Raw genomic sequence first — 26,358 nt, 5'->3', positions numbered from 1 at the left:
CTCCGCGAAGGACCCGCTTGTTTCCCCCCACCCCGGACCCGCTTGTCACCCTCCCCATCCCGAAGGACCCGCCTGTCACCTCCCCCATCCCGAAAGACCTGTGTGTCCCCTCCCTTCCTCCCACGGTGGTCTGGAGCTGCTTGTTTCCACTCTCTCCCTTGAGGAACCTGGGGCTCCTTGTCAGCACCGTCCTTGTCTGTCCCCCCCAACAAAGGACCCCCTGGTCCCCGCCTCCCCCCCAGGGGGCCCTGGGCTGTCCCCCCCGAGGTCTCAATGCTGTCCCCTTCTGCCGGGGTCTGGGCTGCATGTCCCCCGAGGGCCACTCATCCCAGGAGAGCCCCCCTCACCCCCAGCCCAGGAGTGGTGGGCGGCAGGGTGTCCAGGCCTGGCTGTTGCAGCGCCGTGCCATCACCACCCCAACAGCCAGTCCCCACTGGTGGCCGTGGCATGGAGGGAGTGGGCGTCACTTGGGGGGGGGGGGAGGCAGCCTGGGGAGCTCTGGGGCCAGACTCCCCTCTGGGTCATGGACATGTGGACATGTTCGCTCCCCGCACCGCTGGCGGTTCTGCAGCYGCTGTGGAAGCAGCAGGCATGCAGGCCGCAGCAGCAGGCACCCCGCGAGCAGCGGGCGAGCACATGGGGCACAGCAGCAGATGCCCCGCGAGCAGTGGGCAGGTGCATGGTGTGCAGCAGCAGGTGTCCCATGAGCAGTGGGCGCATGGGGTGCAGCAGCAGGCGCCCCACGAGAAGCAGGCCTGCTCCCGGGATGCAGCAGCAGTCACCCCGTGAGCAGCATGTGCCCCATGAGCAGCGGGCATGTGGGGTGCACCAGCAGGCACCCCACGAGCAGTGGGCTTGCTCCCAGGACGCAGCAGCAGGCACCCTGCGAGCAGTGGGAGGGCATGTGGGGTGCAGCAGCAGGCACCCTGTGAGCAGCGGGCCTGCTCCTGCGACGAGGCTCGTGGCGGAGCCAGGGCAAGCGGCTGGCTTGTCTTGAGGTTGGAGCTGCTCGCCATGGTGGCCTTGTGGGCTACTGGTGTGGGAAATGTGACCGCACTTCCAGCTCTGGCTTTTTTTTTTTTTTTTNGGTGGGGTGGGGGGAGGCCGGGGCTCAGCCTCCCCCCGCCGCAAACCACCGCGCGCCCTTACAAATATAATAACGCCCGTCCCATTAAAAAAAAATATATATAAACCCCCCCTATAGTATACGTATGTGCACAAAATGGACCTTTATGCTGCTTCATGCACTGGTTCGTTAGCACCATGGTGAGGAAGAGGAGGAGGAGGAGGGTGGAGGGCGACGCCAGCCGTCGAGCTGCGGCGAGGGGGGATTTTCGTTCTCGGGGTGGGTGGCGGCGGCGGGGGCTCAGCAGCCGCCGCAGCTTCGAGCGCAGGAGGCGCCCACGGTCTGGCAGAGCCCGCTGGTGGCCATCACCCCGCACTTGGAGAACTTGTCGCGGCAGAGGTCGGCTGCGGGCGGGAAGCCAAGAAACATCCCCCAGCCCCCCCGGTGAGGCTTAAAAAACCCCAAATCCCCCAAAACACCAAAAAAACCAAAGAAAGGTGCTCTCGGGAGCTAGCCGTCTCAGTGAGCTGTCACGCGGCTGCGTCAGGCCGGGCAGGGACGGCTCGCCCGCCCGCCCTCCGCCTGGGTGACAGCTTGYGAATGTGCTGTTTACTCACCTGTCAGAAGAATTACTCGCTTTGAGAGAAGCAGTATTTGCAAAGGCTAAAATGTTGACGAGAAGCTTTTCTGTTTCGTTTATTTATTTATTTAGTTAGTTACTTTTCTATAGGGGAGTGAAAAATCTTGTGGCTTTCATTTTCCTCCCAACTGCAATCTGCCTTTGCTCATCTTTTGTGTTTTAAAGTGGAGAGGGTGTATTTTAAATGTATTTTTTAATTGATTTTTTTGTTTTGGTTTTTGGTGGGTTTGTTATAGTGCTTTTAGTGCGCCGGCTTTACGGGGCGCAAGGAGACGCCTGGGAGCGAACGCAGCGTCCCTGGTCATGTGGGATGGCCGCTGCGAAGGTGGTATCCTGGGCAGTGGGGACGCCGGGCATTTCTGCTCCAACATTAAGTGCTTTCTGCCTCATTGGTGGTAGAAAGCGCGCAGAGAGCAGGGAGCACCTTGTGCTCGCCGCGTTGTTTGCAGGTCAAACGTTGTTCTTGGGCTTCCTGGAGCACCAGCGAGGGCTGTCCGGGGCAGGCTTGGTGCTGGGCAAATCCAGGCAGATTCTGGAGATGCTCTGGGTAGCTACCTGTGCCCGGAGACCTTGCCCAAGCTCAGCTGGCTCTGAATTTGAGGCTGCTGCAAAGCCGTGGCCGTTTCTCTGTGCTTGCGGGCTTCAAAGCAGAAATTTCTCCCTCACAAAGAACTTTTCAGGTGGAACAAACATGAACTTGACAGCGGAGGCTGGGCTTGGCTTGCTGATGGAGCTCATCCCATGGCCGTGCTGGTGKGGACAGCCCGCTTAGGAGACTTGTTTTGGACCAACGAGGGTGGTGGGGTCTCCCTCTGGCAGCAGGCAGTCTTGTGCTTCCAGGGCTGCTCATGGAGTTGGCAGTGATGGCTGCGTCACCCTGGGCGTTGAGTTTTGCCCTGATTATTCAAGTTTTGGGCGCTGGGCCTGAAGGCATGCAGAGACCATCTGCATGGGCCAGCCAGGGCCGGGAAGGAGAGTTCATGGAGCCTTGTAGCTGGCTGGACCCTCTACGTCCAGCTCTTTGATTGGGCTGTAGCTAAGCAGAAGTACAAGATAACCAGTGATGGTGTAGCTGCCTCCAAGAAGCAACATGGAGCAAATGGTCATTCAGTGGTCAACCACGGAGCCTGGTCAGGCTGCGAGTAGCCAGCTGAGAGCTGACTGTTTTATGAGTTACTTAGCTTTTAGGGCAGAGGAAACAGTAAACTTCCTCTGAACAAGGCAAAACTGTGCAAAGGACAAGTGTCCCCAATAACAAGTACCTCACCCTGGCATCTTCACTGCTCTTGTGCCTCCCTGGATTATCCTCACAAGTGCGTTATGATATGTTCCCAGCAAAAGTAGGGTCAGGTTGTAGATTTAGGAGGACATCTCAGCCCCTCGTTTGCTGTTCAGTACTCTGAATTGAATGTATCATTCTCAGGCAGAGTTGGAGGTATCACCTTTGGCCAGCGTTTGCTTCGAGCTACAGCTGCCTGCCTTTAATAGTACCTGGCACTGGCAGCGTGTGCACTGCAAGGGCTGAGTGCTGTGTGAGATGCAGAAACCTGGCCAGGAGCCGGGCGGAGGGTTTATGCCAAGGTTGCCTGGTAGCTTTGCAGCACGATATCTAGAAGCTTGACCTAAGCTTCTGCCATCTTTGGGCTTTCACACAAGCAAAAGGTAGGCAACGCCTCTTTGCACCGTTTCCAGTAGCGGTGTCCTACAGCCTGAAAATGCCGACGGCAGCATCCTGTTGCCAGGAGGCTGGTTTTGCTCTGCACACAGCGTCGGGGAGGGCAGGGGAGTGATGAGCCCGGGCCGTGTGCCCACTGCAGCAGTGGGGATCTCTGGGCTGGTTTCTTCAGATAGCTTTTCAGACAGCTGGGGTTGCCCGAGGAGCCTCCCAGTGATGCCGGCTGTGGGAAGAAGTTTGGTCCAATCTGCTTCCTTGTGTGGCCTGCGTGTAACGGACAGTGAGGGGAAGTTACAGCAATTCCCTTGTGGTTATAAGGTTAAAGGGGACCCTGCAAGCATTGCAGCCTTCCTCCCCAAAAACTGACCCTCCTTCCTGGCTGCATGGAGAAAAGTGCAGAGGGGAAGTATTGGCTATTTCTGCCAGTTTTGTAGGTTTTCCTTTCTGGGAGGATGGGGCAGAGCTCTGCTTTCTTTGGAAACAGCTTGTTCTCACTTCAGAGCGAGGTATAAATGGCAGGGCACAGATACAGCTCCTGCTCCATATTGTGTGTGGGTGAAGCTAGACCTACCAAGGAGAGAGCTGGGGGGAAGGTCCTAGACCACTGTACCTAGGTCCTCCTGCCTCAGCTGCTTCAATAAACCTACTTCAAACTGAGATGAACGTTTCCTCCTCCCCTGCTTTGTCTGGTTTCTCTGCTTTGACCAGAAGGCTCCTCAAGTAGGCAGCATCTTCTGGTAAGCACAGGTGGCACGGTGACACCCTCATCTTGCCTATGCCACTGTGAAGCTGGAGGCTGGCAGACAGAGGTTTGAGCACTTTTTTGCTGATAGCAACTGCGATAGGGGTGAACAGAGGATGGGAGATGAAAACTGCACATGTCCCCCTTTCCAGCTGGCTGGCACCTTCTCACCTGCAACAAGCTGCTCAGCAACATATCAGGTTGATCTGGAATGGAGGAAGGCAGTGGAGCGTGCTGGCTTTGTTGGTGATGTAGCCAGGAGTCCATGGTTTTGTTTTTTCCCCCACATCTCTCTTTATCCAGTGCGTATATCGTCCAGTACAAATGCTGGTGTTGCCTAACCTGGTAGAAATGCTGGTATTGCCTAAGCTGATTTTCTGGCTAGTTTCCTGGAGCGTTGGTGAGAGTCTGACTTCTAATCCTTTCTTGAATAATTTGGTTACCAGGTTTGGTTTATTATTATTTTTTAAAGATTTTCCAGCTCAGAAGYTCAATAACAGGAGAGAACCTCTTTTTAATAGGACTTCAAACCCCAGCTCTCCTGCTGCAGATAGGCGTCTGAAGCAGAAGCACCTAGAGAAACCGTTCAGCAAAATCCAAGTGGTCATTTCTAGTCCAAGTGATGCATTTGGCCCAGCTTTCTCGGGGAAAACACAAAGGGACTGCGGACTTCGCTCTCCCTTTCTTCCCTGCACAACGTTTTGGGAGATAGAGGTGGAAGTGCAAACATTATTACTGATATCGGATATTCCGGCTCTGCAGTGATGCAGGGAGTTCTCAAGGTCTAGAGTTGTATAAAATAAGGGGAGAGTTATCTTCCTGGCTCTCTGCCCTATAAAGTCTTTGTTGCTTAGCGTGTGGTAGGATTGTCAGTCTCCCTGCTTTTAATTTGTCCGCTTTGTGATTACCTGGTCCAAAGTGAGTTTTGACAGGGTCTAGGCACGGAAGGTTGCTCTCTTAGGATCTGTGTGGGGTTGGCTTCCTTGTGTCCATGGGCGCGTGTGGAGAAGAAATCCCCACTGGCCTCTCTCCAAGCTTTCCCTGAAGGTTGTGGGCAGTGGGATAAGTTATTCCTTATCCTGAACTCTGAAACTGGGGCAACTGCAAGCATCTCTTGGGAGCAGACAATGGTTGGGTTGATGGTGTGCTTGTGTCAGTCTCTTCCCTCCTTCAAGGAGAGTTTCTGCCCTGGAAAGCTTCCCATATGCTAGCATGATGCCTAAGGTGAGCAGAGGGGCTGATCTTTGAGCTCCCCTACGTAATGCAGGTCTCCACGTTAATGTGTCTGGGCAGCTCACAGACCTGTGAGTCTGTCTGCAGAAAGCAGGGATTTCCAAGGACTGCTTTTTCTTAAGACGCTGAGAAGGTCGTCTGAATCATCTTGTTCATGGTGGTCAATTATCCCATTTAGCAGTGAAGTGCAGAGCAAGTCTGAGCAATTGATGGCACTTAGGCTGGAAACAGGGTGGAGAAGGAGACTTGGGCTCCCGGGCTGTCCTTGCCATATACAGCCAGCCCATTGCTTTTAACCCACCCTGCAGGCTGTGAGTAATAGTATCTTCTGTCAAATCGTAGTACAGACCAAATACTTTGTGCTATTCAGTTGTGGGGGGTGCTCATCCCCTGGGACCTGGTTGGCTCAGTGTTGCTCCTGAGCTTAATTTTCTGTGCAGTTTTTCTTGGGAGACAACCTTCCCCCCCAGTTCCCTGGGGTTTTATCTGCTCTGTTTGCTTCTGCCATGAAAAAATAATCCATCTCGGATAGCCTAGGTGCCTGAGATGCATGGAAACCTTGAGATACGGTTACTCAGGCACCCCTAAAGGTGGCTTGCCTTAGCTCTGGATCAACACCCGTGCCAGGGGATATTACTGGGCAGTGGTTTGTATGCAGGCAAACAGAAGATTGTTGAAGAGGATCTCTGATCTCTGCAATACCTCCACTCGCTAGCACCAATTCCTATGGTCCCTGGTGCCGTTGGCTCCCCTTGCTGCCAAGGCAGAGGTTTAGGGTGTCTTATGAAAGAGCTTCAGGAGCAGTGCTCAAATAGGTCCCTCCTCCTTGGGCTTTGATTCCACCCACTGAGGGCAAATCCTACCCTTGGTTTCTTCCCGTGGAAAAGGAAGGAAAACACTGCAGAGACCACAAGTGGTAGAAGAAGCTGCAGTGGAGCTGCAGCCATGGCCACTATGCCAGTTGCTGGCCCTGCGCAGCACTCAGTGCCCATCCCCAAGAGCCATGCAGCCTGCAGACAGGCTACTGCTCCTCAGGGTGGCACGAAAGGCCCTTTGTGTGGCTTAACTAGCTTCCAGGCTTGCCTTTCCCTTGCACTCTGCAACCTTCCTTCCTTTCCTTCTCATGTCAGCCAGAGCTGCGGATCCTTTACTGAACTTTATTCCCTGTCCTTGGCACTGGCCTGGCGAGCCTAAAGGCCAGGCTGGAGGAACTGCTCTTTCATCCCTCTTCTTCATGACTTGTTGGGGGTCCCTGAAATCCATGTTTCTCTCCACAGGCATTCCCCATCCAAGCCCTGGTTTGCACTCTCCTTTGGCCAGGGCAAGGAAACCTTGATCTCATTCATACTCTTGAGCTGTTGAGAGGCAGATGAAGAGACCTAGTCTGAAAGGCAAAGTGGGGTCGGAAGTGGCTGCTTGTAGCTCAAATGTGCAGGGAGAAGCCTTTCCTATCAGCAAGTGCTGTGACAGCATCCCAGAGTGTGCTCTTCCCAGTCAGAGAGGCATATCTGTGTGCATCTGTGACTTTCCCATGCCGAACAGCTCTCTTAACCGTCTCTGTGCCAGTGGACCTCCTGGGGGCCAAGGACAGTTTGCACCTGTGTTGTTCTTGTCACATGGCAATTTCTCCCAGCCCAATGCTGACTTAGTTACTCCCTCAGGAAGTGTGAAGAAGAGCCTGGGCCGTTATTACTCGTGCAATTTTTTGCTGCTTTGCCACTGTATCCTGGGAGATGGTGCCCATTTCCTTGTGTTTGTACTGCAGCTCTTCCGTGTTGCTCATGGCTCATCCGTCTGGTCCAGGTGCCAGTGCTGGGTGCTGGAGCTGTATTATAGGGCCCTTTCTGTTCACTGATATGGGTTTGCCTTTTGGGATCTGGAAACATGTTTGAGGTTTTGGGTTTAACGTGTTCCCCTTCTGGAGCAAGACTCAGCTGTCATCCTCTTAGCTGGTCTGCCTGGAGGAAGCTTCCTGGGACAATTTGGAGGTGGTGGCTCTGGCTCTCCATGGGGGGCACTTCTAGGCCCTTCCTAGAGTGCAAGTACAAGTTAGAGACATTTGCCTGAAACAGCCCTTCTTCTGGGCCATCAGAGAATTAAAGGAAGTAATCGGTTTATGCGTCTCCCATGTGCTTCTTTAGTTGTGGGAGCATTTGGGGTAGGGACGGATTTAGCCCTGGACTCACTGCGGGTAGGGAGTCAGCTGCCAGACCACGGATTTACAGAATAATGTGGCTGGCGGGCTGTCCCCCACCTTCATCTGCTGTGTTACTGTGATGCCCTTTCCCTCTGTAATCTCCAGGATTCAGACTGGGTGGGGATTTTATCTCCACTGGCTGCCTGGAAGGGAGGAATGACAGGGTCCCTGGTCCATCCATTACGTGTCTGCCCCAACCCAGACCAAGGTGCTGGGTCCTGGGGATGGGTCTTGCTGGCTGGGCTCGGACCAGGTGTTGTTTCCAGCCTGGGATTTATAAATATGCCAGCCAGCGATGCCTCCAGCTGCGTCCTCCCCGTGAAGGAGAGCACGTGGACCCATCCGCACGACAGGCCTTGCTTCGCCTCTCCAAGAGATGCCTCAACTCAGGGCATTTTCATTTGCCCCAGCTGTTACAGGGTAATAAGAGCATCAGTTGGAGACAGCAGACCTGTAATTAGCCATTTCATGAACTAACAGTAATTGCAATGAGAAGAAACTGCCTGTTAAATGCCTGAAGCTTGTGTAGCCTGTGTTTCTGGGTGGTGACAGTTCACGGAGCTGAACAAGCTCACATCACTGAATGCTTTTGTGTTGCAGACCAAGCCCTGGAGGTGCATCAGGGCGATTTCACAGCAGGTCTGAGCTGAGCAGATGTGCAACGAGCTGTGCCTTGCCCCAGGGCAGGAGCCTGTTTCGCAGCCAGCTCCGTTTCCTGGCCCTGGGCTAGTGTGCACCGTTTGGAGCAGGGCGAATTCGGGTACATCTTGGTTTTGGAGTTTTGATACTTTGTGCAAGTCTGAATTGGGAAGGAAGTTCCAAGGAACCGCACTGCATGCATGGCCGTAGCCGTATTTTCTTTTGGGGAAAATAGAGCTGGGGTTTTGTTTGGGGTTTTAGTTTTTTGACATTTTTGGACAGAAATAAAATGCATTGAAAATCTCAGATAGAATGTTTCATTTCCCATCTGAGCCAGAGGTCCAAGATAGGGAGATTGAAAGTGAATTGCCATAGCATGTGGTGGTGTGTTTTGCCATTTCCTCCCACTTGTATATCTTGTATTAAAGGAAAAATTGCAGCCAGAGCAGGTAGCATTAATGTCCAGTTGCCTGCCTATTCCCACCAGTAAAGCACCAAATCTCACTTGTTCCATTTTTTGTCCAGCTGATGCAAGGTGACTGCTGAGCACCTTAAGCACACGCAGTGTTGTTGGTGGATCTCCTGTATGGATAGCAAAGACATCAAAGCCTTTGGCTGAGTATCCAGGAGGAGTAAGGCTTGCTTTACCATGGAGAGTGAGCCACACTTGTCCAAGCCACGTGCTGTGAGCAGGGCTTTCTGCTGGGAGTCCGTGCCAGGGTGCTGGAGATGCCCTGCCGTGGACCAGCCCATCCGCTCTCATGGCACAGATGTCCCTATGGACTTCTAGCTTCAGCTTCCTTTCTGTAGAAAGGAGGTGGCAATCCTTTCTCTGGGCAGAGGGAAAAACATGGGGAAGGTGTTTCTTTTAGCACGTGCAGGTGGCATGTGTGGATTTTGTGGGGATCCTGGGGCATTGCAGTAACAGCCCAGCGAGGTTTTGTCGAGGAGCGTTTCTTAGAAGCCGTCAGCTCTTGTGTGATGAAAGAGGAGGCAGGAGGAAGGGAGAGCTTTGTTTTGGGGAGCTCATCATCTTGCATCTGGCAGGGATTATTTCCGAGCAGCCTGCTAAGCCCAGGGAAAGAGAAGCCCTGATAAGCTGTCTGTAACGTGACCCTTCCTCTGGGTGCCGTGTGTGGCTGCCGAGGGGAGATCTGCTGCTTGTGGTGCTAATTCTTGGCTTCCTGGCTGCAAACGGGAGGGTTTGCATGAATCAGCTGCCTGCTAGGGTGGATAAAAACACAGAGAAATCTCAGAGTGGCTCCTCYGCTGCTCGGCCACTGGTCGCAGCCCTTTTGCAGATGCCCTGGGTGCCGTGCTTTCCGTGCCACTCCGGGACACAGCTTTTGGTGCAGGTGTCTCAGCAGGTGACACAGGGTTGGGGGCACCCAGCGTTGATCCCTCCCGTGGCACAGGAGGTCTGCAAAACCTGCAAGTCCGTGGTGCAGGACTCGAGGCTTGTTCTCCAGGGAGTCTTTATCACCATCTCATCCGCTTGTTTGAGGCCTCTTTGGCTCCAGTGGTTGTGTCCAAGCAGGTGCAGTCTTTGTGCCCAGCCAACTGGAAGAGATCAAATGGTTTTCTGGAGGTGGAGTGATTTGAAGCTTGCATTTTCTTGAGCTTTTTGGCTCATATGTCTGTTAAACTACTGGCGTGACGCAGTTTGCCTGCCCCGGTGGTGCAGTTTGAAAGGCTGCAAGAATCAGTTTTGCATGCTGCAGCCCCCGGGTTGGAAGCTGTGCACAGTGCTGGCACGCTGGGCCTGTAGCCTCCTGGACCTGGTGTTTGGTGGCCTTGTCTCTGGTCTCTGTTTTCAGAGAGAAACCCATCCCTGAGCTGTTGGGAGCCACCATGTTGGGCAGTGGAGGCAAGGTGGACAAAGATTTGGGATGTTCCTGACCTGGAGTGAAGCACCACGTGCTGCTGCTCTTGCTTAGCTGCAGGAGAATCTTTTACTAGGAGACTGTCAAAATTGTGCCTGGTGCCTCTTTAGTAAAGGCTTCAAAATGTCTCCTGGTGACGTGGGAAGCCAGTGAGGTGTGGGAGGGTTTTAACTTGTTGAAGAGCATCTGGCCCCGGTGGGAGCAGCTGTGGTTAGCCAGGGATCTGTTGCTCCTGGCTTTTATTTAAATCACTGCAAGCGTGGGCAGCACGAATCCACTCGGAGCGGCTGATTGCCGGCCCCAGCGGCTGATTGCTGGCCCCAGCTCTGGGCGGCTTGTGCAAAGGGCGTGCAAATTCCTTGTGCGCCTGGTCTGGGTGAGGTCAATTCGCCTCTCTTCTTCCTCCTTCCTTTTCAGCAGCGCTTTGCTGCTCACGCAGCGATAATGTCCACAGGGAAGGGTTTGGTGGGAGCTGAGGCTGTTGTTCGCACCCAAACGGTCCCATCGGCCTCTGCGGCTTCCAGGCTGAGGTCTGCAAAAGCTGTCCTGCTCCTCAGCCTTTGCACGGGCAGTGCCCGAAGGAGAGCCAGCTCTGCTCACCCAGGCTGTGGAGGGGAGTCTGCCTCTTGTCCCTTATCGACTGGTGCCCACAGCATGGGACTGGGTGAGCTCCCGGGGCTTAAGACGCCTGCCTGGTGGGTTCATGGTAAGCCTCTATCAGCAGGCTCTTCCTTGCCTTTGCTGGTGGGTAGAGCCTCCAAGCGTCAGCTGAGGAAGAGCAGAGAGGCTGCAAGTTTGGGCCCGGCTTCAGTAAGTGGAAATGCATTTGCATGTCTGCCCACCCATGAGAAGTGGTTCTTCTCTGGTTCTCACCACTGTTAAAATGATCCCAGCCAGATCCTGCAGGCTTCAGACATCTCCTGTGGTCTGGGGCACGCAGATGTATTGGGACTGAGCCCAAGCTCCTCCAAGTGAGCTTTGCTGGGAGGTGCTGCTGGGTTTGCGGAGCTGCTGAGTGCAGAGAGCCCTTTCACACAGCTGAGGACTGCCACGAGAGTGCTGTCTGCAGCGGGATCATGTCAAGCAGCGCAAGGACCTTGCAAGGTGACAGGCAAGCTGGGAGAAGAGCAAGCTCTCCATAGCAGTCAGGTGAGGAGCTAGAGGCGCCTAAGCAGGTAAAGGGCTGAGCTCTCCCCTGCATCCGTGCAGTGTCTAGGGCTCTGCCACCTCCTCAAGGCCCTGCCCGAGGAGGGAAGGAGCCTTTCCAAGCCAGGCCAGGGCTGCAGGAAGCCAGGACTTGCAGGAATCACCTGCCCAGGCTCCTGGGAAGTCACTTTGGGACACTGGGCAGAGACAGGTTACGCGAGTATGTGCATAGAGGGAGGTTCCTTGCTGCACTGCAGCTTGGTTGGTAGCTGTGACAGAGGTGCCAGCTTATCCCTGTCCTTGGGCTGTGCAGGGTGCATGCTGGCACTTGGGTGCTGTGTGGTTCCTTCAGAGACGGGACCATGTCTTGGTGGCTGCGGCAGCGCCATATACTTCTCTGTGTGGCCGCAGATCTACAGGGGCAGTTAGGCTGGGCCGTTCGACATCCCCTGCTTCTTACCGTGTCCTCTGCTCCCCGTATGCACCTGGACCAGGCCATGGAGCCTGTTGCAGCAGGCCAGCAGCAGCACTGAGGATGACACAGCCCAGCTGGTGTCACTTCTGCACCCCAAAGAGCCCTGCACCTGTAAGCAGCTTTATGGGGACAGGCTTTCATTGTGTGTTTTATCCACCAAACTGTGCTAGACCTCTGAGTCTACCCAGTAAAAAAAAAAAAAAAAACAAACAAAGCAAAACCCAAACCACAGCCTAGTCCAGATAAAAAAGCCCAGCAGGTTGCTATTTGCTTGAGCAAAGCTTGATAAACAAGAATGCATACTGGTGTTTTAAGCTGGGGCCTCTTTCCACTTCCACGCAGACCTGGAGGCACTGTGGTGTCACACGCCTGTGCCAGGGTAAGGCCTTACATGTGGGGTACACGTTGCCTGGTCTGCACCAGGCAAATCATAGACAGCACGTGTCTGTCTTTTAATTGCTTCTCTTCCTGAAAATCTGAAGTGAAGCACTTCTGACTGGAAGCAGGCCCTTATGCTGCAGAGTCAGCCCTGGCATGGGTAGGGATGAAATGTTTAATCCTCCTCAAAGCTGCACAGCTGGCAGACGCTGCGGAGACCGGACTGTGTAAGGAGCAAGTAGAAATAGGCAGCAAGGTCCCGGGGCTGGCCCAAACCCAGCAGGTCACTGGGAAATGCTGGGGGTCTGAGGTGTATTCTTCAGCTCAGTACGACTGGAACAGACCCATTTTGCTGTGGTCTGGGGGAAGGGGTGACGTGTGCTGGGGAAGGGCTCGGTGACTGATTCCCGCTGCAGTATGCACCCTAGGGAGAGGTGTACCACTGGAGAGCTCGACAAGGTGACAGTGGTCCCTAGGGTCCTTCTCTCTTCCCCAGGTGATGCATGGTGGTTGCACCACCTTGAGATGATGGTGTGACCTTCTTGAAATGCATTCTTGAGATGACACAGCACATGAGGCAGTAGAAAGGGCATAGGTTTGTGTCCTCTGCCTCTGCATGGCTCTGCCCTTGCATCTGCTAAACAGGCACATGCCTTTGGCCAGGTGGCCTTGAGCACAAGCGGTGGAGGGCGAGCGGGCAGGCTTTGGTTTGTGAGACTCCATCAGGGTCTGAAGCTGCGGTTTGCAGGAGTTGTTTTCATCCATCCCGGTGCTGTATCCCCTTCCTGCAATGCCCATTAATCCTGCTTCTGTTTCCTTAATGTGCTAGGCAGAATGCCAAGGCGGTGAAGAGTAATTTTTTGCCCAATAAAGGGTTTTAATAGCAATTACGTGAAATCCTACTCCTTCAGTTTGATACCAGCAGGTTGCCTGGTGCTCCCTGCTTCCGGGCTCTGAGGTCCATGGGCACGAGAGCTCCTTAAATTTTGGGGGTGTTTGTAGCTTGGGTTTCCTCTAGCAATACCACGTATGTCTTCTAAGGTGGGTTCCTCCTCTACATGTGTGCTTCTTGGGACTCCCTGCTTCTCTCGCTGTGCTGAGAGGATAACCCTGAACCCCATCTTTGAAGTTTTTGCGTTTCCCCCAGGTGACTAGGGCTGATTTGACTTAGTCTCCGGGATATGGGAAATGCTATGGGTTGGTGCCCTGCATGATGCCTGCTGAGTTGCTTTGGAGCAGCCTGAGCTTGGGAGCGTGCGGTAGGGCCGTACAGGTCAGGCAGAGCTCCTGCACTGCCCTGGAGGCGGTCGCTCCTCGTCCTTCACCATTTCTTACTGGGGAGCAGCCTGCCACGTCTCCAAAGGCACCTTTACAGGCGGAAACATAATCAGGAGAGTGTTTCAGGGAGGGATTTCTTTTGCAGCAGGGCTGCAAGGCCCTGCGTGTCCTCAGTATGGCACGTGCCCCAGGAACAAGCTGGGCAGAGGCTGCTGTCCCCTGCCCCATGCTGCTCTGTACAGCACGGAGCCTGGCTCCCTGCATTGTTCCAGCTTGGCCCTTGGTCCACATCCGTCGTCCCACCTTCAGCCAACACGTTGGGAGCCGCGCATCTTCCCCCTCTCGCTCAAGGCACAGTGAACTTCAGCTCAAAACTCTTGAGCCGTTTGCATTTCAGCCTGGTTTTTGCACTCAGTGGCTTTTCCTGTTGCTTTTTAGGCTGGATTCGTCCCCTCTGCCAGAGCTGGGGGGGCTAACGCAGCTGCGCGGCCGCAGCGTGCCGAGCCCCGGGCACGAGGCTGGGAGYGCTGCGTCCCGCCGCGCGAGCAGGAAGCCCGTCTGCCGTGTATTGTTTTGTTCTGCTGGGCAGGGAGGAAGGAAACCTGCTTTGCAAAGCTCAGATTTATTTTTTTTTTTCTAAGTGGGTGTTGCAGCTGAGGGTGCAGGACTGCAGAGGAAAGCACTGCCAAGCCGGTCCTGCAGAGAGCGAATCTGCGTGGGGATCTCCGTGTCCCCAGGCTGGTGAAGCGAGACTGTGAGTGCTGAGTCTGCCTGATTTGGAAAAAAAAAAATACAAACACAAACCAAAAAAATGACCAAAAAACCCTCCCACAAAGCAGCAAACACAACCTAAGCCAGAAGGACTCTGGGCAGATAAAAGGATAAAAGCCCAGCAGATTGGTATTGGCTTGAGCAAAACCTGATAAACAAGAACACAGATAAGTGTTTTAAGCTGCAAAGAGCAGCAAGGCGCTTTTTAAAGGATGATTTATTTACGACCTCCAGCACGGACTGGCGGCCTGGGAAGTGCTGTGCTGAAAAAGATGTTCGCTGTGCGAGACGACGGGAACGGTGGTCCAGCAGCGTGGAGGCGAGTTGGGGGACGTGTGGCACCCTCGCGCAGGCCACAGGCTGGTGCTGCTCAGCGCAACCTCATCCATCTGTCTGTCCGTCCGTCTGTCCACGCCACTGTTGCCCCAGGGCGCATGGCGAGGAGAGCTCTTCTGAGCAGGGAGCGGGGCCGTGTGAGCAGGGCTGGACTGAGGGATGGGAGAAGCTGTGTTGCAGCCCCTGTGCACTGGCATGTGGGCACACGTGGTGTTTTCCAGCATGCAAAGGAGTTTTTGCCTGGAAATAGTGTTCCTGCCAAGGATACCTGCCCATAATGTACTGYTTAATCCTGAAGGTAGCGGGGCCTGGTGTGCAGGCCCCAGCGTTATTCTGCTGGATGAGACCCTTTCCAGGCACTGGGACCCTGAAAGGTTTCTGTCTGCAGCTTGTTCATGTGCTCGTGCCATGCGCTCAGTTCCCAGGAACGTGAAAACGCAGCAAGTCTCTGGGTGCTTTGTCACACGTTTCCCATGCAAGAGCGATGGCCAGGAGGGGCCAGGCTCGACGCGGAGAAATGGCGGTGGCTGCAATTGCAGGGGGAGGTGGATCTGTGGGATGACTTGCTGACGGATGTCGCGGGTGTTCGAAACGGACGTGGGCCCACGAGGAGAACAGAGCAGGTGGGGCTGGCTGCAAAAGAGACGTCTGGCTCAAAATCACTTGAGCTGAAAATGGCCAAGGACTGGGGGGAAACAGCTCATGCAGTCACCCTGTCCTGGTCTGCTGCCTGTGGCCTTTGCTCTTGGTCTTGCTCCAAGGAAGGATGCCAGACCTGGGGACCATCGCTCTGAGGCGATGCTGCTCGTTGCGCTCCCCGGGCTGTGCCGTTCCCGTTCAGCTCAGGGGCTGCAGCACGCATTCGGGGTACAGACAGGAGAGGCTGGTTGTGACCCAGCAGTGCTGCTGATGTCCACGTGGCTGTGGGAYGACCGAGGGCATCACCTGATGCTCCTCCACGTGGAGCATGGGCCCTTCTCCCCACCTAGTGACCAACTCCAAAATCTAGGAGCAAAAAAGCAGAGCTGAGCACTTCCTCTCTGCTCTCCGAAGCTAGCGTTTTGATAAAGTGTTTTTTTTTTTTTTCCCTCTGGAGCTGCAGGACCTGTTCTGTCTCCATGTGCCAGAGGAATCGAGTTTACTGCATTTTCAGAGGCAGGAGCACGGCTTGTGACGTGTGCTGGCTGCAGCCAGCAGCTGGCTTCCAGCAGCGGCTGGATGCGAGGAGCCAGAGCGATCCCGCTGCGCTGGGTAGCGGCTGCCTCCTGCAAGGAGGCCGATTTGGGCACGGCCTCACGTGACGCGGTGCTCTTCCCTCCCCTGCTCACGCTCAGGTCTGCAAGCGGCGRCTTTCGCTTCGGATGTCCCCATGACCTGGCTTGCTTTGAAGCTGTTCTTTGCTCATCCTCTTCCTGCTGAGGTCCGCTTTGCTTGCAGAGCTCGGGGGCATCCGTGCAGGCAAGCGCTCGCCGTCCTTGGCACGTGGATGGGCCTCCCGGCCCAGAAAGAGCCTTCTGAAATGCAACTGGAGCACGAGCAATCTCCGGCTATTTGGCTGGAGTGGCTTCCTGGGTAATCCTATCCACCCAACCTGATTTTTGCTGGATGTTTTCCTCCTCTTTTTGTGGTTTTCCCACAGGAGGCTTCTTTCAGCCAAGCTGCGCTCGTGAGCCCGGGAAAAGTGCGGAGCTGAGGCTCCTGGATGGGTCTCCCCAACCTTGGGGGTGGCACAGGTGTGCTGAGCAGGGCCTGGGCCACCAGTGACATTGAGAGGAGCCCTGCCTCCGCTCACCTTCTCGCTCGGGAGATTCGGCGCGAGCCACCAGGAGCCAGCAGCAATGCTTTTCTGCCCAGAAGGTAGTGGCCAGGCCAGGCCGCGGGACCTGGATGGGGAGGGGACGAGAGTAGTGCAAAGATCCGTCCCTCTTCTCCTGGCCTTCCCAAAGCTGATTAGCACCGTGCCCAGATAATCCCCAGATGCTCAGCCTGGCCTCTTTCTCCCCCATCGGGGGCTTCCCTTGAGGTGCTGACGGGATGTGCCGGCATCTCCCGGAGGCCACGGTTAGCAGCCCGCTTCGGGCCGCCAGGGATCTTTAGCATCCCTTTGCGCTGGGCGGGAAGCTCTCTGGGCTGCCGCTCGCGCTCAGCTACCTGCTGGCCGCGGCGGAAGAGGGGCAGAGCCGCCGAGTGGCAGCGGATGCAATCTCCGGCTGGGCCGGACCACTCTGCTTGGATGCGGCCGGAGTCTCGGATCTGGTTTCAGCACCGGGGGCTAACGTCACCGTTTGCCCGGCGAGGCTGGGCGTTGCTTGTGTGCAGAGCTTGCGTGCTCTTAGAGGACTTCTCCTGAATTAATATCTCTCTTAAGCCAACTTTTATCTTTTCATCTGCTGCAATTAAACACGCAGGCAAAATTCCCGTGCTCCTTTGCTAGCCGGATGTCCGCCTTTTGTTTTATTTCWTTTTATTATTTTTTTTCTTTTTCCCTGCTGTGCTTTTCCATGTGACRGTGGGAGGGGGGGGAAACATTTTACCCCAGGCTGTAAACATCAGTAATGCAATAACTTGTCTCAGCCGGGTCTCCGTATCAGCCCGAGGAGGGCACGCGTTGGCACCTCTGGCGCTCACTCTGTGCCCGGTGTCCCGCGGGGCTCCTTGGGGCCTGGGTGAATGGCACGGCACCCTTGGCCAACCCTCGGATGGCCGCTTGGGTTTTTTGCCCTGGCGGCTGCGCGGTCGAGGGCTGCCGTGCGGAGGGGAGCGCGGCGGGCTGCGACGTTGTCCTCGGAGCCTGGGAGCTGCGATGACGCCTTAGCACCTTCTGGGAGCGAATGGTCTGGGTGGGCCCACAAGTGGCAGGGATTGGTGCCTGGGGCACGCACGGGCCAGGGGGGTCCTAGTTTTTGGTGCTACCTGCCTCTAGAGGGGCAGCTGGGAGGTCTCTACTGCCGCCGCGCTTACCTGGGTGCTGGTGGCAGCTCCGGGGTCTCTCTCGGGTGCCGAGCTGTGCGGGAGAGCCGCCGTCGGTGCGCTCCGCCGCGGCACGTGCTCACCGATGGGGAGGCAGCGGTGCGCGGAGCGAGGTCTCGCCCAGGGTGGCCGGTGAGCGGCCCCGAAGCGGGAGGTGGGACTCGCGCAAAGCTGGCTGGGCRCCTTGGCGCGCGCTGGGTCTGCGGGGCGAGGCAGAGCGTCTTGGCGGGGGCTGCGCGGGGCCGGCGGAGGGTGCCGGGCTTGCGTCCAGCCACAACGGGACCTAGCTGTCCCGTTTTCTGGCCGGAGCGGCTTTTCCTCCTCCGTGGGCCCCGGGGAAAGCGTGCTGCTCGGGCGCCCACCGCCTCCGGCTGAGCGTGGGCCCCGCTGGCTCACGTGCCAACCTCCAGGGCCACCGAGCGAGGGGGGCGAGCGGCGGCAGGTGCAGAGGCAGCTCCCCAGGCGACTCTGCGGTCTGTGGACTAAACCTCCCCTGCAGCTGCCAAGCGCCCGGCACCCCAGTCCCAGTGCTTGGCGTTGGCACCTCTTGGTGCCCCTCCGCCCTCCTCCTCCCTGTGCCCGGCTTGTCCTGGGAACACGGCACAGAGGTGCCCGCTCTTACCAAAACTCTCCAGAAATGGCCTGGAAAAAGCCTCCGCTTAGCTGCCCCTGGGCTGTCCAGCAGCTTGCAAAGCCGTAGTGGCTAAGCAGGGAGCCACGAGCCCGGCGCAGTGAGCTGATGCGTGTGCTTGCTAAATAACGACTGATTAAACATTTRGAGTTTAATTAGATGAGTGCCTGTCTCTCTTGCCCGTGACAGTCACACAAGCACAGCGCGTTCCTCAAACACAGATGACGACCTTCTCGGTATTCAACGTGGGGTTTTATTTAATCGGTTGCTGGGCGCTGGCTGAGGATGCTGCAGCTTGCAGCTCCCGCGGGGGAAGCGGCTTCAGCCCTCAGCCCCGGCTCTGTCCTGCCTCTGCACCCCAGCAAGGCTCTGCACCGTTTTGCGAATGGGGACCTCCTTTCCCAAGCTGTCCTGCCTTCCCTGGGGAATCCCGCTCTCCTCTATGGTGGGTCTGGGGGGTGTCAACGGGATCTCGCAGGCCACTTGGCACTGCCAGGCATCCAGCAGGGCAGATCTTGCTTTTTTTTTTAATTTTTTTTAAGATGCTCTGCGGTGGCAGATCACCAAGGTAATGCAGAGCGCAGCACGCTTGCATTGGTGGCAGCCTCTGATTTTGAGCGATGGGTGGGCTGGCTTTCTTGCTTCTGCGTAAGAAAAGCTTTTGACAGGGGCTGTTCCTGGGAGAGAGGGGGAGGAAGGACCCGCTTTCTCGCACCCGTGACGCCTGAGGTCTCAGAGGGTCTCCAGCTGCTGCGTCCTCCCCAGCCCCACTGTGGGAAAATGCCAGTGTTCGTTCTTGCGGCGCGAGTCTCTTCCCCGGCAGGAGCATGGGGACAAGTGCCCCCAGCCTTTTGCAGCCCGGATTTGCCATCTCCTCTGCCATCCTAGGGAAACAGGGTGCTGCCTGCTAAGGAGCCCCATTTCCCAATTTGAGGTGTCCCCAAGCAGGATATTTGGAGGTGCGAATGAGATGCCCTGTTGACCTGGGACTGTTGGCCTGACATCTTAATGGGAGATGGTGGCTTTGACCTCCAAGCTGCCCATGAGCATGAGGATCTCCAGCCCTAGCAGCAGACCCTGCTGCAAGGTGACACTCAGGGTCCTGGAGAGCAGCAGCGTGAGGTTATGACAGTCTGGAACAGCAGCGCCCAGGCTTCGAAGCATGGGGTTTTTGTTTGTTTGATTGATTTTTTCTTTTTTTTTTAATGATGATTTGGGGAGGATTCGATTCGCTGGGTTCGATTTCAGTTGCTGCTGCAGGAGCTGAAGACCCCCGTTGCAGATGGCCCAGCGGCGAGCTGGCCCCTGCTGGGCTGCCCCGGCTGCCGAGCTGGGGCAACACGCGCTGGAGGCCCGCRGTCCCAGCACTTGGGGTCCTTGATGGCGGAGGGGAGGAGAGCGCTGCCCACTCATCCTGCAGCTAGCCAACTGCCTTAAGCAGGTCGTTAGAGTGTGAGCTTAATTGCAGCACCTAATTGCTTTGCAAAGGTGGGTTGCTCTGTTGCAGCGCTCGGCTGAGGCTGGGGCAAAGGGTCGGCTCCCAATTAGCTGCAATTATCTGCGCTCATTAACTTCTGCGGGAGCTGAGCTGCCCTGTGCACGGGAAGAACAGGCTTGTCCAGGGGTGCGTCAGAGCATGGGTGCACGAGAAGGGACCTGCGGCAGGTCCGGTCTGGGATGGGGCTTCAGCACAGGGGCTGCTGAGCTGTTGCCCTGAACCACAGCGGGCTCCAGGCCTGAGCTGAGCTGCGTGTAGCCAAGATGGAAGAATGCCCAGGCCGATGAAGGTCCTGGAGCTGCCCTGGCAGGAGGGAGCATGCCTGATCCTTTTTCTCCACCTGACATGTTTTTTCCCTCCCTTTCCACAGCGGAGTCGTGTCCCCGGAGCCTGGACTGCACCCTGCAGCGCCGGGAGCTCTGCCCGCCGGGATCCCATGCCTGCGGGCCGTGCCTCCAGCAGTTCGTGGAAGACGACCACGGGCGATGCGTCCAGAAGAAACACTCGCCCACTGGTACGTGCAGCTCCATCGCAATCCTTCTCCTCTCTGTTACGGGCTGGTCTGTGTCGGTAAAAGGAACCTCGCTTGGTTCCCTGTCACCCCAAGCTTCACGCCAACAGCGGTGGCCACACAYGCTGCTCAGGGCCTGCGGAGACCCACGGATGCTGGGGCTTCCCTTCTGCACGGAGGTTTTCGTGCCTTTTTGCTCATGCCCAGCAGCAGCGATGGAGGAATTTTTCCCGGTCCCCCACTCTAGCTGTTGGACGGGAGCGATGCTCCGTGCAGGGGTGCAGGTCTCCTTGCAGCATGCAGCTCATCTCACCCACTCCTGCAGGGCGGATGGGGTACCTTGGGCGGAATTTCTCTCTCCTGCCAGGATAGGGCACCTTGCTCACCCCTGCAGCCGGGGGTGCTCCTGGGATGGGTTAAGCCTGGAGCCTGGTGTGGGCAGCCCCTTGCTGAGTGTGGGAGCTGACACCCTTCATGCCACCAGCAGTGAGCTGAAGGAAATGGGCTTTTCCCCTCCTCTCAGCGCTTCAGTGAGCCTGGCTGTGGGACATTGGTGGCTGACCACCTTTTGGTGCTGTTTCCCGCTCCTTTCAGACGCTACTCAGCAGCTGATGGGGCATCTTGTAATGCGGGTTGGTGCACCTGAACGTGGGACCTGTGCTTGTTCCTTAGTCTCTTCCTGGGATCCTGGATCCTTCCATGCCTCTGCGTGCCCACCGACAGCCCGTGCTGCTGAGCCGCCTGCTCACCGGCTGCTTTTCCCCCTGGACCCAGCGCCCTTCACTGGGTATCAGGCTCCTGCCGCAGACTGACATCAGCTGCATGCAGTGCTTGGGGGCAGTGGAGAGCTCCAGGCTTTGCAGGAGCATAGCGGCTTTCCCCGCGCCGAGCCGTGAGTCACGCAGCCCACCCACCCTGCCAGCCGGGGCCGAGGAGAACCGGTGCCCACGGCTGGAGCCTGCCTCCTCGCTCATGCTGGCACCGAGCCAGGCTGGCGCTTGGGATCTCAGCCCTCACTTTGAGACGTCAGCTTACGCTTTGGGCCACCTCCAGCACCGTCTCCCCACGCAGCTCAGCCCACCGGCCCTCGGCTCTGCAGTGCAGCCGGGGGTGGCCTGCTCGGCGGCGGCTCTTCCTGACTTGCTTTTTTCCCTTGTGGCACTTTGAGCTCTCCCGGTTTCACTCCATCCCATCTCTCTGGTTGCATCGTGAGCCAGTGATGGCTCAAAACAGGAGCTCATGCGGAGGCGCCTCCTGCGTGGCAATCTGCAGGGAAGGTATGTTGGCAGCAGGCAGGGCTCAAGAGCTGCCCGTCAGGAGGGAGATGGGACGTGCCTTAAGCAGGGCTTGCAACGGGGGAGAGCTTGAAGGCATTAAAGGCTGCGTGGTGCGTTATCTAGATATTAACCTTCTCCTTTCCAGAAGGAACGAGGTCCCCATGGGGCTGTGGCTCTTAGCTGTGCACTGAGGGCCTTCCTAAGAGCTCCTCGCCTGCRGAGAAGGGCCAGAGAGGTGGACAGGAGAAAGGCAGAATATCCCTTTGCAGCAGGAGGGGAGTCCCCTGGTTGCCCAGCTCCACATGCAGCCCAGCACTGGGGTTCTCTCCACTTTGTTGGGGGAGAGGCTGTAGGTGCTGGTCATCAGACCCCACTGCCTGCACAGAAGGCTGGAGCATCCAGGTGCTACAGGATCCCTTGAGAAAGCACTTCCTGCACATCTCCCGAGGCTCCTCCCCACGGCTGGTCCACAGGACCTGGTGGATGAGGAGACACCCCTCTTCCTCTGGCCCCAGTGGGTTTCGGGTGCAGGCTGCACTGGGAGTGATGGATGCCTGGCAGATGGGTGACTTTTGACTCTTCGTGTAGTTTGGAAAGGCAAATTAGCTTTAGGCAGGGTTATTTCTTTACTTCCCCCTGCCTCAGGCTTTTCTTGCAACTTCAATAAGCAGGTGAATTAAAACTGTAATTACAGCTCCACCCAATTATCTTCGCTCTATCTAAAACCCAGCAGCCTCTTTGCGCCAGGCAGGAGGAAGTACCTGGCAATCCCCTGGCTCTCTGCTTGCCCTGGGCAGGTTTCACTGGCGATGAACTGGGTGTAAAATTGGGAGGTGCCTGATGCTGGTGCCCATGGGCAGGGCGCTGCCCTGCCGGAGGGCGTCAGCAGGGTCTGTTGTTGCACCCTGGGCTTTTGCTCTTGGCCCACCTCCAGCCCCGCTGCTGCTGTGGGCTCTGCTCCGCTGATGGGCAAGAGCCTCGTTGCTTCTCTGCCCCGAAGAACCACTGTGCATCCCATTAATGCCATCTTGCATAGGGGAGGGGGATCAGGCTGTCACCATCAGTCTCCCTCTGGACATGCTCCCAGCAGCTGAGCTGCTTTCTTGGGATGTTTCTCTTAGCTCGCTGCTCCTGAGCATCTCAGAGCAGTGAAGGAGAGAGCGAGAGCTTCCCACCCCTCCCAGGTCAGGGCCCATGCGTTATTTGTGGCAGCCCTTGCATTTCAAACAGCCCCATGAGATATTCACCGGAGCCTTCAGGAAAGAGCCCCAGAGGCCATGCAAAAGCTGGAAGATTCACCTAATGGTTGAGGCTGGCAGGGACCTCTGGGGATCATCTAGTCCACCTGCCCTGCTCAAACATGGTCACCTAGAGCATGTTGTGCAGGATCATGTCCAGCTGGGTTTTGAATATCTCCAGGGAAGGAGACTCCACCGCCTCTCTGGGTAACCTGTTCCAGTGCTCTGTCACCATCATAGCAAAGAAATTCCTCCTGTGGGTCAGTTTGTGCCCACTGCCTCTTGTCCTATTGCTGGCCACCACTGAAAAGAATTTGGCCCCATCCCCTTGACACCCTCCCTTCAGGTACTTATACACGTTGATAAGATCCCCCCTCAGTCTTCTCTTCCCCAGGCTGAAGAGGCCCAGCTCTCGCAGCCGTTCCTCAGAGGGCAGGTGCTCCAGCCCTCTGATCGTCTTCAGAGCCCTACACTGGACTCTCTCCAGTAGCACCATGTCTCTCTTGTACTGGGGAGCCCAGAACTGGACACAGTACTTGAGATGTGGCTTCACCAGAGCTGAGTAGAGTGGCAGGATCATCTCCCTCCACCTGCTGGCAATACTCTTCCTAATACACACCAGGATGCCATTGGCCTTCTTGGCCACAAGGGCACGTTGCTGGCTCATGGTTAGCTTGTTGTCCACCAGGTCCTTCTCTGCAGAGCTGCTTTCCAGCAGGTCAAGTTTGCTCATGTAGGCTCCTTAGGGGAGACTGGGCAGGACAGGAGTCCTGGCCCTCATCACTCCAGCTGTCCCACAGCTAGCATGGGGCCCAGCACTCTTCTCGGCTTGCTTGGGGCGGCAGTGGGGGCTTGCCCCACGGCACTGGAGTCATTCTGTCACCAGAGTCTGTCCCATTCATTGGATGGCTGGAGCTATACAGGTTGTTTCACAGAATCACAGAATGGTTGAGGTTGGAAGGGACCTCTGGAGATCATCTAGTCCACCCCCCCCCCCCCGCTCAAGCAGGGTCACCTACAGCATGTTCAGTTCTGGCTGCCTGCGAAGCTGGTTTCTCGGCCTCCGCGCGTCCTGCTCTGAGCGCTACCTCTCTGCTCGAGGAAAGAGGGGGGAGAGCCCCAAGCTGGAGCCCTTTCGAGGTGAGGGCTGTGCTGAAGCGATCCCCTCGGGGCTTGGGCCGGTGGGGCGAGCAGCTACATCCTGCTCATGTCGGCCTCTCCAAGCCCCTCCGGAGCAACTGGCTTCGGCGGGGGGCGTTAGAGATTTGTTTTTTTCCTGTGAAATCTCAGAAGCAAGCAGCCCTTTAGGAAGGGATGCACGTGTGCCCACGTCTCCATAGCAACCCTGCGTGGTACCCAGAGCTTCGGCCGGCTGTACCCCCTCCTGGAGGGTGGGTGCGGTGCTGCCCTGCATCCCCCCCGCCCCCACCCTGAGCCTCGCTGCGAAGGTGGGAATGAGGATTGGGAATGGGGATCCCCTGCTGCCCCACACCCTCTGCCTGAGCTCACCCAGCGGCGAGGGAGGGGATCGCCCTGAGGGTGCTTGTCTCCCRTGGGAGAGCAGATGGCAGCCGGGTGCTGCTGGGTTGGCGGGTGCTTTTGCGGCACTTGCGAGCAGCGGCGCCTGGCCAGCTCACCAAAGCCAGCTCTGCAAGGGCTTTCCAGGGTGAGCTGCCACCGGGGGTGATGTACGTGTGCCGGCTTTTCCTCCCTGAGCACCTGTGCGCCTCGGTGGCCGCAGGCATCGCCGGCACCACATACCTGCCTCGGCACAGATCATGCCAGCCCACATGGGAAAACCCGTCTTGGTGCCCGCCGAGCAGCGGGCTCCCTGGCTGCAAGAGCGAGGGCCGCACCAGGCTTTCCTGGGACTCTCCATCCACGCCAGCAAAAGCCGGGATTTTTTTCCATGCAAAAGCAGGTCGAGTCTCCAGTTTGCTCTCAGACGGCTCCGTGCCTGGTGCTGGGCTTGGCAGGCTCCTGCTTTAAGGTGCTGGCGAAAGGTGCCGGCGGCGGCTCTGTTTGGTCGCGGAGGTGTTTTCCACCGACGGGAGCGCGCACAGCTCCCTTGACCTCTCTGCCTCAGTTTCTGCGAGCGCCGGGGCGCTGCCGCCCTCTCTGCCAGCTGTGGGTGCTCGCAGGGCGCTGCAGCTGGGTGCTGGGCTTGGAGCCCGGCGCTGCCTGTGGTTTGGCACCAGCATCCCCGGCGGCAAGCCCCTGCTCTGCGATGCTCCCTGCACCGAGGGAAGGAGTGACCATCGGCGCCAACCGCCGCGTTGCCAGCCCCTCCTCGCCTGGAAAGGGTCAGATAGGTGCCCCTATCCCTCCTCTTTCCGTACGCTGTGCCCGGAGCAGCTCTGCTCCTCCTGCAGCTGCACAGCCCAGCGGCTTTGCCGGTGGCTTGGTGCAGGTCGGAGCAAGGAGCGGGGTGTTACTCGAATTAGCGGCAATCCCTGCCAGCCCTTGGGGGGCACCTGTCCGCCTTTAAACCAGGCCGGTTTAAAGGGTCAGTGGGCCTTGCTCCGGCTTTGGGTGCTGGTGCTCAGTGCTGGCCAGTGGCTGAGGTTAAGCTGCTGCTGTGCAGGGGCTCCGGTGGGGTGCCAGCGCACCGGCAGCTCTGCTCCAGATACCACCGCGCCAAATCTTCGCAGCTTTTGAGACTTAACGGCAAAAGATGGGGGTTTTATGGAAAGATTCTAAATTTATTTTGAAAACTGTTGAAAAGGGGGGGGTTTTCTTAGCCAAAAGAGAAGCAACTGGCAAAACAGGAAGGAGAGCGCTGTGCCCATCTGGTTCAAATTCTTTGTCGGGCACCACTTGAAATACTGGGAAGAGTTTTGAAGCCTATGCCAAGCGGAGCCATCTCGGCAGCCCAGGCCGCTGCGGGTTTTGCTCGAGAGCCTCAGCGTGGGTTGCGCGCTGGGCTCTGGCCCCGCTCCGCAGCGCCTGCAGCAGGATGAGGCCTGCAGCTGCTCCCAGCCTTTCCTACATGATTTTTCAGCTTTTCACTTATTTTTTTCTGCTGAAGCAGGTCACATTAATCCGCTTGAACCATCAGCTGTTGCAATCACAGCTGCCTGAGGCGGAAGGGTACCATGGCGGGACTGCACACAGTGTTGCATTTCCCGTGAGTAAGATTTAGGAATATAAATGATGTAACATGCTTGCCCGCTAGGCCTGAAGGAGAAGCTTCCGTGCGTGCAGGGCTGTCCCACAGGATTACTCAGCACCCCACGAACCGCTCGGACCGCAGTGCCAGCCAGGCGCGAAGCGAGCCCAGCAAAGCCCGGGGCTCCGTAGCGCTCCAGCTCCGTCGTCTCCGGCACGACGGCTCCCCGGTGCGGCACCCCTCGGGTTTTGTGCCAGGGCTGGGAAGGGAATTGATGTGTATTTCCAGCACCGTTCAAACTCCAGGGGAGCTGTAATTGTTATAACCTTGAATTATCCTGGAACGAAGCTGCCGTGGTACCACCTTGCCTTTGTGTGGCTTTGATTTACCCTCCAGGGCTTCCCACTGCGGCCGGCCCTGGCTGAATGCGGCAATTGAGGAGCAGAGGGAGCCTGGACCGTCTTGCCGCTTTGAAGTTGAGTTTAATCCTGTTAAAAGCCCAGTGCTTCAATAGCGGCCCCTGATAATGCGGCTGCTGAGCCATTTGCAGAAGCAGCCTGCAGAGGAGCAGGTTCCTCTCCCGCCCCCCCAACCCCTTCCCTGGGACGATGGGTCGAAATGTGCTGTGGGCACTGGGGGGGGAGGGGGGGAGGCGGGGGGTGCAG

The 26,358-nt window shown here is 57.0% G+C and overlaps 2 protein-coding genes and 1 long non-coding RNA gene across 3 annotated transcripts in view; 2 read left to right on the top strand and 1 right to left on the bottom strand.

The window, feature by feature from the left end:
• Positions 1–1,514, top strand: part of LOC146593992 (uncharacterized) — a 19,579-nt gene extending 18,065 nt beyond the window's left edge. The window contains exon 9 of the mRNA XM_085308371.1: positions 1,260–1,514. Coding sequence (XP_085164497.1) covers positions 1,260–1,514 — 255 coding nt within the window. The remainder of the gene's footprint in view (positions 1–1,259) is intronic.
• A 235-nt stretch (positions 1,515–1,749) lies between these two features.
• On the bottom strand, positions 1,750–17,545 carry LOC146593991 (uncharacterized). Its single transcript, XR_014896267.1, has 2 exons — positions 17,421–17,545; positions 1,750–3,645 (listed from the first exon to the last, which is right to left on the bottom strand). It is a non-coding gene; the product is annotated as an uncharacterized LOC146593991 (long non-coding RNA).
• Positions 17,546–18,680: 1,135 nt separating this feature from the next.
• Positions 18,681–26,358, top strand: part of NPDC1 (neural proliferation, differentiation and control 1) — a 14,886-nt gene continuing 7,208 nt past the window's right edge. The window contains exons 1-2 of the mRNA XM_085308370.1: positions 18,681–18,684; positions 19,929–20,072. Of these exons, the coding sequence (XP_085164496.1) occupies positions 18,681–18,684; positions 19,929–20,072 (148 nt within the window). The remainder of the gene's footprint in view (positions 18,685–19,928; positions 20,073–26,358) is intronic.

This window comes from Rhea americana, unplaced genomic scaffold (assembly GCF_003343005.1).
Source record: "Rhea americana isolate MKP2758 unplaced genomic scaffold, rheAme1 scaffold_273, whole genome shotgun sequence".
In the NCBI taxonomy this organism is placed as follows: domain Eukaryota; kingdom Metazoa; phylum Chordata; class Aves; order Rheiformes; family Rheidae; genus Rhea; species Rhea americana.
Note: the sequence above shows the minus strand (reverse complement) of the source record. Positions and strands in the feature narration are given on the sequence as shown.